Source organism: Periplaneta americana, chromosome 8 (genome assembly GCF_040183065.1).
Source record: "Periplaneta americana isolate PAMFEO1 chromosome 8, P.americana_PAMFEO1_priV1, whole genome shotgun sequence".
Lineage (NCBI taxonomy): Eukaryota > Metazoa > Arthropoda > Insecta > Blattodea > Blattidae > Periplaneta > Periplaneta americana.
The window spans coordinates 15,100,169-15,118,515 of NC_091124.1; the positions used below are offsets into that span (position 1 = coordinate 15,100,169).

Here is an 18,347-nt window from a genome sequence, read left to right on the forward strand (position 1 = left end):
TGGTTGAGTGGAAGAGAAGGCCTTACGGCCTTAACTCTGCCAGCTAAAATAAATCATTATTATTATTATTATTATTATTATTATTATTATTATTATTATTATTATTATATTGTACATGTTTATTGTATTCAGGACCCTTGTGGTCACTCAAATTCTTTGAGCTGATGTCTAAAATTTAGAAAAAATATATAACGAATTATGTGATTGTGGTTAATAAAACGTTCACATTTTCATGAACTGTAACGACAAATCAAATTTGAACTGAAATCGATTTATTTTACTATTAATGAGAAATTCTAGCTATATTTAAGCAAAATAATGAGTTTCGAAGATTTTTCAAGTTTATATTGTCAAGAAAGAAAAAGAAACAATTTCCCAATTTGGAGATAGATACCGGTTAAAATTCTTTCGAAATGTGGCAACCTCAACGGCATGGTTAGTCTACGTGGAGGAGTGGTAGAAAAATGTCTTCAAAACTATCAAAGCTAATATTCTTAGAAAACCCTCAATAACCCCTAAAGCTGTTATTTCACATCTACTTTGATTGGTATTCACACTTTGAGATACACCGAGACGCGAAGTGACCTTAGACGCATTATTTCACTACTAAAATAAAAGACGAAAATTATTTTTCTAATAAAGATGTATAGCTGAATTCATTTTAATGTATGGCAAAATTAACACATAAATTATAAACCAATGACGGGGAGCAGTTTCTGTCACAGTCCTTATTTTCTCCCGCTATCTTAGTTGCTATTGTATGAAGGTACTCATGAAATCTGCTCTGTTTACAATACGAGTTCCCCGTCCCTGACGTAAACTAACCAAATCTTAACTATACCCTTTTTGTATGTATGTATGTGTATTTATTCACAGTGCAATGACTATATACCCGGTGGCAGTGGTAACTAATTACACTCAATAATGACAATAGTAAACTTAAAATTAAAAATACAATTAATAATAATACTAATAATTAATACTAACAATAATTTATAATAATAATAATAGTAATAATAATAATAATAATAATAATAATAATAATAATAATAATAATAAAGGGAATATCCTAAATTAAATGAAACGATCACTTAAAATAACATTTGAAATAAATCTAATTTGTATCTTAAACCTAAGTTCGAACTAAAACCCGCGAGTATGATATGTTCATATCTGCACAAGTACCTTTCAACATTACATTCATTTCGCTGTCAACTCACTCAATGCACTGAAACTACGACACATTTCACTGATTCTATCCTGATTTCATTAACACTTCAAAAACATTTCACTGTTCAAATACTTTGCACTGCCACTATAAACTATAAAGCTTCACTGACAGGAACACGTTTCACTTACACAATACACTTCACTGACACAACATAATTCTTCACTGATACAATACTTCAATAACAACATATAATTTACACCCTTTAAATACTGTGTATAATTACCGTCTATTAGTAAAGTCCTTAAGCCTATTTTTAAATACATTTTTGGTTGTTGATAAAGCCTTTAGTAAGTCTGCAGGTAAAGCATTCCAGTCCCTGATAGTACGATTGAGAAAAGAAAACTTTCCAGTGTCCGTCCTCTGCTTTCTTTCCCTCAATTTATATGAGTGGTCGTTCCTTGAAGAGTAATTTGGCGGCTGCAACCTATTTTTTATTTCTCTCCAGGCAGGCTCACCTCTGTATGTTTTGAACAGTGCGCATAATCGAATTCGCGTTCTCCTGTCCGTGAGTGTGTCCCATTTTAATGGTGAATTTTTCCGACAACACTTGAGAGCCCGTTTTTGAATCTTTTCCAGTGTCTTAATATGTTTTAATCTGTAAGGATCCCAACATGCAGCACCATATTCCATTACTGGACGTACTAGTGATTTATATGCAATCTCTTTGGATTTATCAGAGCCTTTTCTTAGTACCCTCATCACAAAGTGTAACGCTCTCCATGCTTTTCCCGCTGTGTCTGTAACGTGTTCCCCCCAGCCGAGATCGCTGCTAAATGTTATTCCGAGGTATTTACATTTGTTAACTTCCGGAATGGTTTCACCGCGACTTAGTTCGTAGAGGTCGTGGCTACCAGAATAACACGAGGCAATCGTCTTAAGCAACGTTGTCTAGTTATAATGTGAAGACTCAGTCGCAGTTAATTTTGGTAAGTTAAATATTACAGACAAAATATTGTAGCCACGAAGAAGATGAGCCGTATAAACTAAGTCGCGTGGAAAACATTTTAGGAGCACGTGTATCCTACCGTTTGGTGGCAATAGAGGCATCGCATTTCGTCATAAGAGCCACCAGAAAAGTTTGTTTATTAGATGCAACAAACTCAGATATATTTGGTACTGAGATGGTTTAAAATGTCATATATATGCCTATTGTCCATTCTAGTATTTAAACTCGGAAGTTAAATTTGGAATCTAGGGACTTGGTCTATCTTTCTTCACAATTTCGCGTTTCCCAGCTATAGGACCTACTTATGCTGGAAAACGGTTTCAGTAACAGGTCACTTATTACTAGGGAGCGGATGTTGATGACATAAAAATCTACTTAAAATTATCATTAAAAAGCTCTTAAAATAATGAAAAAATGACATGAAATTAAAAGAAAATTAGATTTAAATATTATTCACCGCACTCACACCACAACTTCTTAAAAATTAGTCACCTTGTTTCAATGACTGTCCTGCAAATCTCGGAGAGAGGAGGCAACTTCCTGGAATTTGACTAAGATAAAGAAAATGAACATGCAACAAAATGAAGGTTTTAAGGAAAAACTATAGATTTTAATGAGGGTTTACAATGTGTTTCAATAAGGTGTGGTCCATGTCAGTGCCTTCATTCTCCTCCTTGCGCGCTTCACTTTTGTTACCAGAGCTTCCAGATGAGGGATTATGAATGACAAAACAAATTGTGGTCGCAGCGTGTATTCTTGCAATCTTCGTGTTAAAAATACCGTCTGCTACAGTAGACATCCCTTCCGAACCAAGTTGAGGACACAACGTCCTGTCCAGGACATGGTGAAAGTTTCCACCCCTTCCAAACATAAATTCTAAAGACACCCCCGTACCGACAAAAGAACAGTAGCGGTCAAGCATTTTATATTACTTCCGTTGTGTGAAGTGAAGCCTTCAGCGGAATGAGGGAGTCCGTTCCAAACTATAAAACTCAAATTTCACTATTATCCACTTTATTCAGTAGGTAATTACTACTGACCTATTTTGTTAGAAAATGATTTAACAGACCGATCAGTAAAGAAGAAAGTAAAATGCATTCCAAATGATCTAAAAGTTCTCCGAAGTATTAAATATGACCAAAAAATGTCGAAAAAATATAAAAATGACCTATTAGTTCAAAAACGTCAAAAAATGCAAAAAAAAATGCAATATAAGAAATTACTTTCTTACGTTGATATTAACATAGAAAGGATTTATATATTAATAGGCATCGTCCTAATGTGAAAAATAAGAGGATGACTTTTCATCTATATCCGCCGCCTACTTATTACTTATACAAAACTCTTCAGTTTTCATTATTTATTTATTTATTTATTATTTTGCTAATAATTGTAACATAAAATATAATATATGGGCCTACAGAAAAACTTTAGTTCTCCCCTGCAAGAGTAGAACTCGTGCTCAGGGGCGGATTCCTGAATTGAAATTAATAATTATGCAATACAATTTGATTTATGTATACTATGCAATTATAATATATAAATTTAAATTTACAATTTTTAATTTGTATAAAATCCATACATAACTTTTTAAATTTAATACTAGAACTATTAGAATTGACAAGATTAGGATATTTAAATATAAATTTGTTATATATTGTTGGGCCTAAATTACTACTATGATTAAATTCTGTAACAGTGTTGCATTTTGGTTCAAACAATCTTAAAGAATTCATACCTTTTGTTTCATAACTATGAGAATATAATTCAAAATTATTTCGATTTTTATGTATGAATTTTATTAATACAATATAATACATTTGTCTTACGTTAAGTACATTAAAGTCTAAAAACAAATTTTGAGATGGAAAATCAATAGGTTTATGAAGACATATTTTAATTATTTTCTTCTGTAATAAATAAAGTGGATTAAAATTGGATTTAAATGAGCTACCCCATCCTATAATTCCATATATAATTACCGATTGAAATAAAGTTAAATACAGTATATTGTGCGTAATAAACTTATTGACAATTCTTCAATAAAACAAAATAATATATTATTTTACGTAATTTATTACAAAGGTAATTAATGTGTTGCTTCCATTTTAAATGATTATCGAAAATTATGCCTAAATACTTAACTTCAGAGGACTCTTTAATAATCGGACATTTACACTGTATAAGATAACAATCAGAATTATGTAATTTAATACTTAATATAGATGTAGGAGGTTAATTAGTCCACTACTTAACGCCCACTCACTTAACTCACAAATTCACAACTTAGGAAGAATGTATACTTCGAAGCTACACACACACAGTTCTTGCTAAGTTGATTCCGCAAGCTTTTGTCATGTCATAATATTGTCGTGTAAAATGTCTTAGAATGACGTCATGCGCACGCACATGTTTGCCGCTGCAAACATCAGCTAGATTAGAGCAACCGACTGACGAAACGGCTGTCAGTGAACCTACAGCAATCATCAATGATGTAGTTCACGTGTTACAATAATGATTGTTGGCATCTTTGATCTCAACTAAAATAAGTAGGGGCCTATATAAACTTTATCTTTTATTATTTTTCAAGAATGCGACGCATGCTAAGCTAGCCCGGAAAATTTTCCTCAGGTGTAGGCCTACGAGCTGTAGGTCACTGCCCATCGAGTAGTATACGCCAAAAGCGTATACAGGGACACTTCATTATTATAGGCCTACATTAGCACACTTCTTTAGAAATTATAATATCTATTACAATACTGTACGAGTAAATTCAGTTTTATTTCACTTTCCAAGGCGCTGAGCCAGAGAGAGATGTTGATTTTGTAGCCCTATTAAGTTATAAAACACTCAAAGCGAATTGCTTTAGGCTTCAGAAAACTCTTGGCGAACAAACTGGTACGGAATTTAAACTCTAATGTCGCGTTTTATGCTAATGTTAAATGGCATGTCTATAACATACACGCACGCACGCACACCGGGCGATAAAATTACTCAGAGCGATGCAGGACTGTCGGATTAAAAGTAGACATATTCGTTATACAAGCTAATAAACTTTCCAGCAGAGTATGTACAGCAATATTTCCCCTTCAGAATCATCCATGTTAACAGTACAAACAGGCTTAATCTGGATGTGGAGGACGGTTTTCGTAATAGAGATTACTGTAGGCCTATATATGATGATGGGTTAATTAAATTACTATTTGGAAAAGAGGGAAATAAATTTCCATTAAAATGAAATGAGTTATCGGAACATTATAGAGTAAAAAAAAGTATTAGACCTATATAGAAATACGTAGATGTGTGGCTTACTGAATGCTTTACTAACAAGAAAACTGTTAAAACGTAGTGTTAAAAAACTAATAAGTAGCGTAGTTTTATGGAGGAACTAAAATATAGTTTTATGGAGAAACTGAAGTACTTTATTGTGGAGAAATCAAGAAATGTAATGTTATGGAAATAATAAGAGACGTAGTTTTATGGATGAAATAAATTCATAGTTTTATGGAGATTTAAAGTTACTGTAGTGAAACTAAGGAACCTATTGTTATGGATATAATAAGAAATGTAGTTTTATGGATTAAATAAATTCATAGTTTTATGGAGATTTAAAGTTACTGTAGTGAAACTAAGGAACCTATTGTTATGGATATAATAAGAAATGTAGTTTTATGGATGAAATAAATTCATAGTTTTATGGAGATTTAAAGTTACTGTAGTGAAACTAAGGAACCTATTGTTATGGATATGATAAGAAATGTAGTTTTATGGATGAAAAAAATTCATAGTTTTATGGAGATTTAAAGTTACTGTAGTGAAACTAAGGAACCTATTGTTATGGATATAATAAGAAATGTAGTTTTATGGATGAAATAAATTCATAGTTTTATGGAGATTTAAAGTTACTGTAGTGAAACTAAGGAACCTATTGTTATGGATATAATAAGAAATGTAGTTTTATGGATGAAATAAATTCATAGTTTTATGGAGATTTAAAGTTACTGTAGTGAAACTAAGGAACCTATTGTTATGGATATAATAAGAAATGTAGTTTTATGGATGAAATAAATTCATAGTTTTATGGAGATTTAAAGTTACTGTAGTGAAACTAAGGAACCTATTGTTATGGATATAATAAGAAATGTAGTTTCATGGAGGAACTAAGGACGTAGTTTTACGAAGAAGCTGTAGTGGATTGAATTGCGGAGAAACTAAGAAACGTAGTGTTATGGAGATAACAAGTAGCGTAGTTTTATGGAGGAACTAAGACGTAAGTTTATAGAGGAACTAAAGACGTAGGTTTATGGAGAAACTAAAGGCGTAGACATAACAAGTAGAGAGTTTTATGAAGGAACTGAAGACTTAATTTTATGGGAAAGCTAAAGAAGGCCTATGTGCTACAGTGGAGAAACTAACAAATCGTAGTGTTATGGAGATAATAAGAAACGTAGTTTCATGATGAAACTAAAGTAAAGTACGTAATAACGTGGATAAGTTGAGGAGTGTAGTGTTATGGAGATAATAGGAGGAACTAAAGACTTAGCTTCATGAAAAGCTAAAGTAGGTAGTATTGTGGAGAAACAAAGAAACATAGCGTGATGGAGATGGGGCTAAGTTAATAAGAAACGTAGTTTTATGGAGGAACTAAAGTCGTAGTTTCATGAGGAAACTAAAGTATGTAGTTGTTACGGTGGAGAAACTAAGAAAGTTATTTTTATGGAGGTAATAAGATATGAAGATTTATGGAGGAACTAAAGTCGTAGTCTTATGAGGAAACTAAAGTATGTATTATGGTGGAAAAACTAAGAAAGTTATTTTTATCGAGATAATAAAAAACGTAGATTTATGGAGGAACTGAAGTCGTAGTTTTATGAGGAAACTAAAGTATGTATTATGGTGGAAAAACTAAGAAAGTTATTTTTATCGAAATAATAAAAACCGTAGATCTATGGAAGAACTAAAGTCGTAGTTTTATGAGGAAACTAAAGTATGTATTATGGTGGAAAAACTAAGAAAGCTATTTTTATGGAGATAATAAAAAACGTAGATTTATGGGGGAACTAAAGTCGTAGTTTTATGAGCATACTAAAGTATGTATTATGGTGGAAAAACTAAGAAAGTTATTTTTATGGAGATAATAAAAAACGTAGATTTATGGAGGAACTAAAGTCGTAGTTTTATGAGAAAAGTAAAGTATATAGCTATTATGATGGAGAAACTAAGAAAGTTATTTTTATGGTGATAATAAGATACGAAGATGTTAAATGTTATGTTTTATTTAACGATGCAACGACGTTCGCAACTGCAGAGGTTATATCAACGTCGCCGGATGTACCGGAATTTTGTCCCGCAGGAGTTCTTTTACATGCCAGTAAATCTACTGACATGAACCTGTCGCATTTAAGCACACTTAAACGCCATCTACCTGATCCGGGATCGAACCCACAACCTTGGGCATAGAAGGCCAGAGCTATACCAACTCGCCAACCAGGTCGACAGATACGAAGATTTATGGAGAAACTAAAGTCGTAGTTTTACGAGGAAGCTAAAGTAAGCTTATGTATTATATTGGAGAAACTGAGATACTTGTTTTATGCCGATAATAAGAAACGTAGATTTATGGAGAAACTGAAGCGTAGTTTTATGAGGAAACTGAAGTACGAGTATGTATTATGGTGGAGAAACTAATAAACTTATTTTTATGCATATAATAGTAAACATAGATTTATGGACGAACTAAAGACGTAGTTTTATGAGGAAACTAAAGTAGGTATATGTATTATAGTGGAGAAACTGAGATACATTTTTATGGCGATAATAAGAAACGTAGATTTAAGGAGGAACTAAAGATGTAGTTTTATGAGGAAGCTGAAGTATGTAGGCCTATTATAGTTGAGAAACTAAGATAATTATTTTTATGGCGGTAATAAGAAACGTAAATTTATGGAGGAACTAAGTCCTAGTTTTATGAAGAGTTCAAGGAGCATAGTATTGTGGAGAAACTACAAAACGTAGTTTCATGGAGATAGTAAGAAATGTAGTTTTATAGAGAAACTGAAAACATAGTTCTTTGGAGTAATTTAGTAATATGGGGTATCTACTGAAGAAAACGTAAGAAACATTGTTTTATGGAGATAATAAAAAACGAATTTTATGAAGAAACTAAGGAACGTAGTAAACCTTTTGTGGAGTAACTAGCAACGTAATTTTATGGGGGTAATGAAATTTAGTAATGTGTGGGGCCTACTGAAGAAAAAGTAAGAAACATTGTTTTATGGAGATAATAAAGAACGAATTTTATGAAGAAACTAAGGAACCTAGTAAACTTTCTGGGGAGTAACTAACAACGTAATTTTATGGGAGTAATGAGAAACGTGGTTTCATGGAGGAATTAAAACGTAGCTTGATGTATGAAGTATGGAACATAGTATTGTGGAGAAATTAAAAGGAAATTAAAGGGCGTAGATTTATGAAGAAACTAATAAACGTAGATACCTGGAGGAACTATGAAACGTAGATTTATTGAGGAATTGTGAAACACAAATTATTGGAGAAACTGTGAAAGGTAAATTCGCGGTAAGATTTTAAGTGATGAAGTTTAGGGAGTTACTAAGATACGCAGTTTATGGAGAAACTTTAGTAATTACGCTTTATGGAGGAGTAATGAAACAGTAATTTAATCGTGAAGTAAAAAACTTGCGTAGTTTTGTAAAGAAAGTAAGAAATGTATGTATGAATCATTTCATCAAGATGCTGATAAATGAAACTTCACAGGGACATTAAACGCGCTTTCATATATGAATTAGTTTTATGCGAAAGGTACCAAAAATAGTTTTTAAAGGACTCAAGGGACAAAGTCTAAATATCAAGAACTGAGACTACAACAGAGTCAAATCTCATAGAAAGCACGAAGTGAAGAGAGTGGCAGACAAAACCCAACAGATGCTGCGATGGCTGATGTGACGGCATCTTCCCCACACTGGCCATGCGTTGTCCTAAAGCTTATTTGCTCTCACAGGGGTTGAACTCTCGAGAGTTCCGCCCCTTCTTTCTCGTGAGTGCAGGAACGAACTCTGCGTCTGCCTCGACAAGAAGGGTCGCGTGCATATTGATTTCACAAGTGGCTGTGAATCGTGAATGCAGCCCAACGCTACAACGTCGGCCAGCCTTACTGTATCCAGCAACAAAACTCCGGCACAGATTATTCTACTTGTGTTAGATGTTCAATCCTATTTTGGGACTCAAACGGTGCGCTTTCTAACTACAACTCCAGCAGTATCAGGCTCAATTCCCAGCGGAAAGTAGGATTTAATCAAAGTAGGATTTAATCTTATTAATAGTGCTTCACCCCTTGTCTTAAGAGTGTCTTGCGTTGTAATAAGGTAATCGTCGTTGTTGTTACTTATCCCTTGGCGTCAGACTATTTCTATGAGATTGTAGTTTTTAAGGGAAGACTCCACTATAAATCATGAAAATTTTTCCAAATTTTTTTAGCTATTTCACTTATTCAGAATTTATATTTTCATACCCCAAATAGATTCAGCTCAATTGTGATTACAAATACTCATGTGTTTACACTTTTTAAATTAAGGCTGGAAGGGGGCGTGGAATTTAAAGAGCTGTCAAAATTGTTTTTCATAGAAGAATTCTTTTTTAAAATTTCTGATTACAAATCTAGTAACTTTTTGTTGGCTCCCTGAAGTTACTAGATGAATGTAGCGGAGGAGAATATTAATTTACATAAATATTCATTTTATTTTCAAATCTATTTTTCTGTGTTCATTTTTGTTGATTCAACACCAACTTTCTTATGCCAAATATTAATCAATCTGGATGAAATTTTTACTGCAAGTATTTATGAGGTAGCTGCTAGTTTATTTAAACTAGCAGCATTTCTCACAAAGTAAATGCATAGAAACATGCAGCTACCTCATAATTCTTCGATGAAAAACAATTTTGACAGCTCTTTAAATTCCACGCCCCCTTCCAGCCTTAATTTAAAAAGTGTAAACATACGAGTATTTGCAATCAGAATTGAGCTGAATCCATTTGGGGTATGAAAATATACATTCTGAGTAAGTGAAGTAGCTAAAAAAATTTGGAAAAATTCTCATGATTTTCAGTGGAGTCTTCCCTTAAGATACTCAACTAAGATTTATTTTTAATTTTCCTTTGCAAATCTTTATTTTTTTATTTTATGTCATCTGAAAGCTTGAACTTTCTGGTTTTCAAAAATATATCAGTTTTGTCTCTTTGATGTTTGGTTAATTAATTAGCTGAGTTTTTATTGACCGGAATATGCCTTTCTTTAAACCGGAAGTGCAGTTCTCCAATTCGTCATATTTTGTCAATTTTATACATTTTTTGTGTAATATCCATTCGAATTTGGTGATAGAGTTTGACTTTATTATTTTTCATACAGTCAGGAAGCTATGTGTTTATTTCAATTTTTCTTACCCTCAGAATGTAGACGATTTTTCTACATGTTCAGTTTTACAACATTTTACAACACTAATGTTAACACGAATAGAGATATTTTCATCATTATTGTACCAAAATGAAGCTGTTTAACGTAGCTAAGTGCCAAACTACAAACAGTGTCCTACTGCTTAAGAAAGTTAATTTAAAAGTCCAAGATCTTAAAATTTTAATTTTTATATTTGAAATAAAAAAAAATTAAATTAAATTTTAAATAAGATAAGGAAAAAGTGTTTTCAAAGTTTATTCTGTGTTCTTTTAGGAGTAAGACAGTGAAACAAATTTTGTTCTAACATAAAAACTGTAGGTCATGGACTAAAACAAACAAATTTTAGTTTTCGCTTTAAAAAATTGCCCCCCCCCCCGCCTTCCAAAAATATTTGAGGGGTTTATTTTTGTGAAAATCCTTCATTACTTGTCAAGTAATGAAGGAAAAAGAAGTTTTTAAAATTTGGAGAAAAACTGCAAATTTGTCTCCCAAAGGTAGATAAATACCTCAAGGCAAATATGAAATAGGCCTACTATCCCTTTAATGTTAAATTTACCAAATTCATTTTCTATTTTCTCTGGAACTATGCAATAGAATGTAATGTAAATTTTACGGAATATAGGTTCATATCTTGTAAGTTGACTGATACGTTTCATCAATATTTTATTACTCTAAAGCAAGATATAATATTTTTAAATTTCATTTTAGGTTTTGTTATTTTTTTCTTTTAATTCTTATTTTTATGATGACATTATTTGTCCTAGCTCCACCATTGTATATCCACATTAACACAACGTTATGAATGAATGGTAACATTTCCAAAATTTATTCTAGCTTAGTTTCTAAGGAATTGAGAAATTCGTGCAAAAAAAAGTAGTTATTCAGTAACAGCAGCAAAAAAAATTATGTTGCTTTAAAAAACAAACGTCCATGAGTTTTTACCGTTTTTAATATGAAACAAGTGATATCACAGAAAGAAATGCTGCCAACGTAAGCAACATAGTTTTTACTATAATTCAAAACAAACCACGGTCTTCCAGAGCGAATAGTTCCTCAGTTACTGAATTCTGAGCAAATGCTTACGAAAAAAAAAAAGATGGCTCATGCAGTAACATAATTGAAATACTGTATATTAAATATTTATAATCAATAAACATTGAGGAAACAATAAAATACTCTGGGTGGACCGAAACTAACAGATATTGGCTTGCATCTCAGGGATTTGATTACTCAAACTGTCAGAGAAGAAATTATTAGGCCTAAACAGAGTGTAAAAGATATATGGCCGGTTTCACCAAGCTTCTTTAAATCAGCACAAACGACTTGTCAGCAAATGGATCGTTTAATTTTAACGGAATCTTTAAAAGTTGACTGTTTCACCAAGCCTCGTATCTTTAAAATTAACAGGCGTTTACTAACGAGGGGATTTTTGTACTTGTATCTTGCATGTTTTGTTTTTCATACGACCATGGCTTCGAAATCGCGAATTTCATTGGTTACATATGATCATGGCTGACTTTGTTTGGCATGAGGAAACAATCATAGGCAAACGGGTAAGAGGCAGTAATTTTTAGAACATCTTCCTAAATACAGTATGTTGTCATACCGCAATTAAAAAAAAAAGGCAGCTGCTTCCAAATGTAAATAATAGGAATGTAGAGCAGTTAAATTGTAGCTTCTAAAGGAAATCTGAGAAAATTTAGAGGACTACAAGGTCGACAGCTTAAAAATTGATGCCACAATTAATTCTATATACAAAGCATTCTAAGCAGTTATATTAGGCCTAAATTTAGGACGGGAAATCGCCTCTTCCATAAATTGCATACTACTTTTCCACTGTATTTCATGCAGATTTATTAGTACCCTGTAACAATTTTGCCATGCTTGTGTGGCAGGATTCAGGAGAGGTGTCATTAAATTGGATTTTAAGAGGTATCCATTGTCTCCTAAAAGAAAATCTCTTTGCACCCTTTTCATTTAAAAGGCATCCTCTGGAATGTTGTGCTATCCGTGTAGACCGTAACACTATCTTAAACCGAGAAGAATCTGTTGGAGAGGCGTTAAGTGGGTGATTCCTATCTGTCGTATTCTAACCTATTACAATTTCAATAAACTAGCGCTGAGGTAGTTCTGAGGTAGAAGTGAAAATCGTTGAACTTATAAGGGATTTTTTTGTGGTAATGCAGTTGAACGTATATGCAAGGCATAACAAAAACCTAAACTAATCAAACGTAACCTGTCACAGATTCGTATGTGCAAGGTGTATAAGCAGAGTACGAAGGAAACTACCTCAGCGCTAGTTTAGCCACAATTTTTCTATGCGGAGCTTTACATAGGCCTATGAAATTGTTTGAATATTGAAGATAAAATAGGATCTTCTATTGCAGAATCTTTTGGCTATATTACTGCCAGGATATACGATTGGAACATATACACAATCTATGTTGTCTATGACAACATAAAATTTAGCTATAAGCTTATTAGGCGTATAGAAATAATGACTATTGTAATGTTGATAGTACGTCTGATAATTTATTCACATATCTAGACAATACAGCTTTTGATACCCCGTTCATATCATCAATTACTATTTCAAAACTTCCCGCAACGCTATTTTAAAACGAGAAGAATCTGTTGAAGAGGCGTTAAGTGGGTGATTTCTATCTGTCGTATTCTAACCTATACAGTATACCGGTATTCAGTTTCTTCTAGAATCATTCTTACTACTTATTTCCTTAATGTGTAGCTTTCGTGGAATTCTTTATCACTTAAATCTTCAAAATGATTATTCCGAGTGTTATTACAACATATAAGTTCGTCGTTATGTTGAAGTTCTAAATAAAGAACTTCATCATCGAATAATTACGTCCGCCATGTTGTTGACTTCTTAACGCATCGTTACTGTTTCAACGCGACGAATAGGTCCTAATAAATTAAAGATGAATTTAAAGATGCGTTAGCAATAATGATACTTGGTGAAACACAAAAACTAACGTGTCATTAAATTATTTAACGAGACGTTATAATGATAACGAAGGTTGGTGCAACTGCCAAAATTATATAAAGAGTACACATCGGTCGAACAAAACTTGTGCAAAATTATGTCTTATAATTTTATTTTTTTATTTGTAAAATAACACGTTTTAAGATTGATAATAATAGTTTAATATTTGTTTACATTTCTGCTGAACGTGAATGACATTGTCATTAACCTTGCACCCAAAACATACCAATACACAACAGAATAACGAACGACTATTTGGACGTACGTAACGGGCAAAGTAAATAATGACTGTCTATTCTCATTTTCAAAATATTCAGACTCACGAAACACATTTTTTTTTCTGGAAAATCTTGACAGTTACAGAAAAACATTATTTAACTTGTATTCTTCAATTATTTATACTCTAACACTAGTTTTTTCTTTTGCAATTTATTTCGTTCATACGCAGTATATTTGTAAACACGCTCTATTTCATAATGTTACTGTAGAACAGGCCTGCACAAACAGCGCTCAACGAGCGCGCGCGCTCCTTCGGAGCGGGAGAGCGGTGTTTACCGCTCGCCGAAACGGAGAGGAAGATACGTCAGAATAACATAGACTTGCAATAGGTAGAGGAGAGGGAAACGACCACTCAGTTATCTAGTGGAGTGCAGTGTGTAGGCCTATTCTCAGTAACTGTTTCACGTTGCTTATCTACTGCTACAGTACAGTATGGAGGAATCTAAAAGACGGAACAAAACATTTAACGATTTACAGCTCGAACTTATTGATCTTCAATGTGACCTAAGGGCTAAAGATCGTTTGAATAATACTACTAGCTTGTTTGAGTTTTACAAGACTAAACATAGCAATAATATCCACGACTACACAGGCTGGCTGTGAAAATGATTGCTGTGTTTGGCTCAACATTTATATTCGTGAGCAACTGTTTTCTATAATCAACTTCAATAAAGGCAGACATCGAACATCTGTAACTTATGTTTCATTATGATCAGTAGGCTACTGTTCCTTTCAGCTGCCAACAGCATAAAACCTTGTTTTGATGTAGGCCTACTGATAAATAAAAATGTAACAAAATGATATTGTACATTTTAGTAGATATAGATTTCTATTACTTCTGTAAAATAAATATTTCTTTATTAATTAATAATAGTCCAAGATAGTTTAGCAAACACTGAACAGGAATTCATTTCATAAGCACTCGTAATAGTACTTCCTTTTGTGTTTATTTTGTACGAGATCACCCTTTCTTCCAGTCCACCCTTATACATAGCGCAGCTAATATCTGCATTCCGCTCATGAGCTGTGAGCCGGCTCGGAGAGCTCAAACCACAGTCTATTATATACAGTCGCGAAGCTCAATATGTAGTAAAAATGCAAACATGGTTAGTTGCCCACCACTAGGATCGCTACTATCGCCTCATCATCGCAGATCTCTCTCCTAGCAGACGTCAAAATATGTTACACTTTCGTTGTCGTGTTCTTTTGGAAAAATTAACACCTTCCTTAAATTATTGAAATATTAAATGCATAAAGTTAATTTATTATTTTAATGAAGTATATTAAATTCCACCATAAACTCGAAGATACCTGCAAGAAATAGGTTAATATTATTTTTGTTTGTGCAAAACGATCCGAAATTTAGTATAATCGCTTCACTCATTCAAGATTATAGCGATAATTAACTATGAAACCAATAAATATTAATTTGCATTTCCCTTTACAACAATAATAATGGAAATATGAATTAATGGAGTAACTTATGTGTACCGGTACTTGTAGTGTAGGCTTACGTAGTTAACAAAGTGGGATGAGGTTAAGCAATAATAATCACACCAGAATTGGAAATAAAACGTGATCAATAAATTTTATTGTAACAGACTTTTTCTACGTCTCTAGTAAAGTAACAAATAAAAATAACAACAAAATTAACAGCTATAATTGAAAGCATATCCTTAAAAAAAAAAGTAGGCCTAAGCAATAATAATCCCACCAGAATTGAAAATAAAACGTGATCAATAAATTTCATTAAAACAAACTTAATTTTTCTACTTCTCTAGTAAAATATTATTATTCCAATTATTGTATTTTAGCCATTAAAATTTTCATTACAACCAAAAACGAACATTTCACAAGCATCAATGTGAAATACGCAACGAGCTAGTGCTCGATGGAAATACGACACAGTCCAAAGTCGACCGTGGACCGTAAGCAACGCCGTGGACAGTCTATTGTTTCTAGTTGGTAACCGCTTGGAGCGCTTTATCATGAGATTTGCAAAAAATCACCTCAAGCTTCGCGACTGTATATAGTAGACTGTGGCGCAAACCTTGTGCAGGCCTGCTGTAGAAGATATACATTTGAAGCTATGTTCGCAAAAAAATGTGTCCATTGATTTGCTCTTACAGTAGGCTTTATCTTTATCTTTATCATCATCATCATCATCATCATCATCATTATCATCACTACCACCGTCTTTCATGTCTTCCCTAAAATATTGTTTACATTATTCAAAGCCTTTTTATAAAGTACAAAAGAAAAATATTTCAGAGTCTTATGTGAACAGTTTTTGAGAATATTCTGGTTTCTTGTGTGTGCAGGTGTGGTTCCAAAACCGACGCGCCAAGTGGCGACGCCAGGAGAAGATGGAGGCGGCGCGACTAGGACTCAACGACTACCATTCGGTGGGATCCCTGGGGCGAGCGGCGGGCACCAGCCTGGCCCTGCCCGTGGACCCCTGGCTCGCCCCCCCGCTCATCAGCGCCCTGCCCGGGTTCCTGTCTCACCCGCAGACCGGATACCCCAGCTACCTCACGCCGCCCATCGTGCCCACGTCCGACGCAGCGACCAGCGTCGTCCAATCCGCCGCCGCAGCGGCAGCAGCCGCCGCCGCCGCCCCCAAACTGCCGCCCGCCACGACGCCCCCCACCCACGATCCTCGCAGCCACTCCATCGCCGCCCTAAGGCTGAAGGCGAAGGAGCATGTCGAGTCCATAACAAAGGGCCTGCAGATGGTGTAACGGACAAGAATCCCATACTACAGCGCTCGGCGCTTGACCCTGTGTGACGGCCAAGGCAACGAGTGCTATAAGATGATTTATAACTTGTAAATGCGTGAACCGATTTTGACCAAACTCGGCACATACATAATACTAATTAAATACATTTTAATGCTGACTTTAATTTCTTAAATCTAAAACTTGCAACCTTCATAATCAGTATTGTACTTTTTGATTACAAAATAGACGAGAGAAAACAAAAGGTACTTCGAATTAATATGCAATGCCTTCTATGTCTAATATTTTCTGCCTCTTTCAACGAAAACACATAATCCTCATAATAACTAACAGACTTAAAGTCACTGTTCCAAATGTTTCCATATTATGAAGGGTAGGTTCATTACATGGAGATCTCGCAGTTAAAGTAAACCAAGGCCCGGTTTCTTCAACCTTTGTTAAAATGCACCTAACATAGCGTTAATTAACTGTAAGTTAAAAGTATGAATTGCTGTTAAAATATTCCGTTTCTTCAACTTTACATTTCACATTTTAACATTCTGTTTGTTAACTCTCTGTTAGGACCAGAGATTGTGGAGTTTAACCATAACCTATAAACAAGTATAGGCTTACTTCTGTTTTCTGAACTCTGACAATTGCGATTCTCGCTTGTTTCCGTTGTTTGATTCAGGGAGGATAGGAGTCTTTCTATTCTCTCAGGTTTGATTTCTGCTTCTTTCCTCGTCTGTATCACAATAGCGTGGAGCGGCGTATTGGTATTGCTGTTATGAAATGGAAAACACTGGAACAAAAAGAAATCGTGGGACTAATTTCCCTTCGTTCGAAAGAAACCTTCTGCTGGAAATTATTTCGCAGTATAAACCAATTAATGAGAATAAACAAACAAACGGATCTAAGTTGAAAGCGAAAAGTGAGGCTTGGCAGAAAATAGCCTATACCTTTGTATGAACTTCTGGTCTTCAAATCACAGAAATCAACCCCTCTGTTTATGTATTCCTGGATAACATTTTCTAAATAATTCAAATATATAAGTTCAGCATCAAACGCACCAGCCATATTGGATACTTCTATGCTAACAGAGAGTTAAATGATTTAACTGCATGAAATTGGGCAATTAAATTAACATAGGTTTCAACAGCCTGTTAGTACTAACAGTAGTTGAAGAAATGCTTCAACTGTTAAGTTTACAGTTAAGATGGAATAACACACTATTATAATTTAACAAAGGTTGAAGAAACCCGGCCCAAGTCTATTTTTGTCACATTTTAAAATAGACATTCGTATGTAGGTGTATATTTTCAAAAGAAAAGGAAAAAGAGAGCCAGTTCTTTAATCTCAGAGGTTCATTCCAAATTGAGGCAGTACTCAAAAACAATTGAGAATTAAAACTTAGTACAGTGGTTTTCAAACTGCGGGCGCTGTTCCCTTGAGTGTTGCCGTTTTCGGTCAGGAGAATCGTCAAATCTTTTCGTTAGAATTACAATCGAATTTCGCCCTAGTGAACTCTATAATTTCTTGACGTTTTTATTTTTTTACTCCTCCACACTTCAAGTCTTTAAAACTTACACCTAAATACAACATTATTTTCATGCCTCTTCGTGTTAACGAATGAAGTGATATTCATTAAGAAATAACGCAAATAATATGAATTAAATTTATAGTTAAAATCTATACTCTATTTG

At 33.8% G+C, this 18,347-nt stretch overlaps 1 protein-coding gene across 1 annotated transcript in view; it reads left to right on the forward strand.

Annotated features, from left to right (window-relative positions):
• The window catches only part of LOC138704512 (retina and anterior neural fold homeobox protein 2-like), a 373,970-nt gene extending 356,175 nt beyond the window's left edge, over positions 1-17,795 (forward strand). The window contains exon 3 of the mRNA XM_069832468.1: positions 16,249-17,795. Coding sequence (XP_069688569.1) covers positions 16,249-16,668 — 420 coding nt within the window. The 3' untranslated portion in view covers positions 16,669-17,795. The remainder of the gene's footprint in view (positions 1-16,248) is intronic.
• The last annotated feature ends 552 nt before the right edge of the window (positions 17,796-18,347 follow it).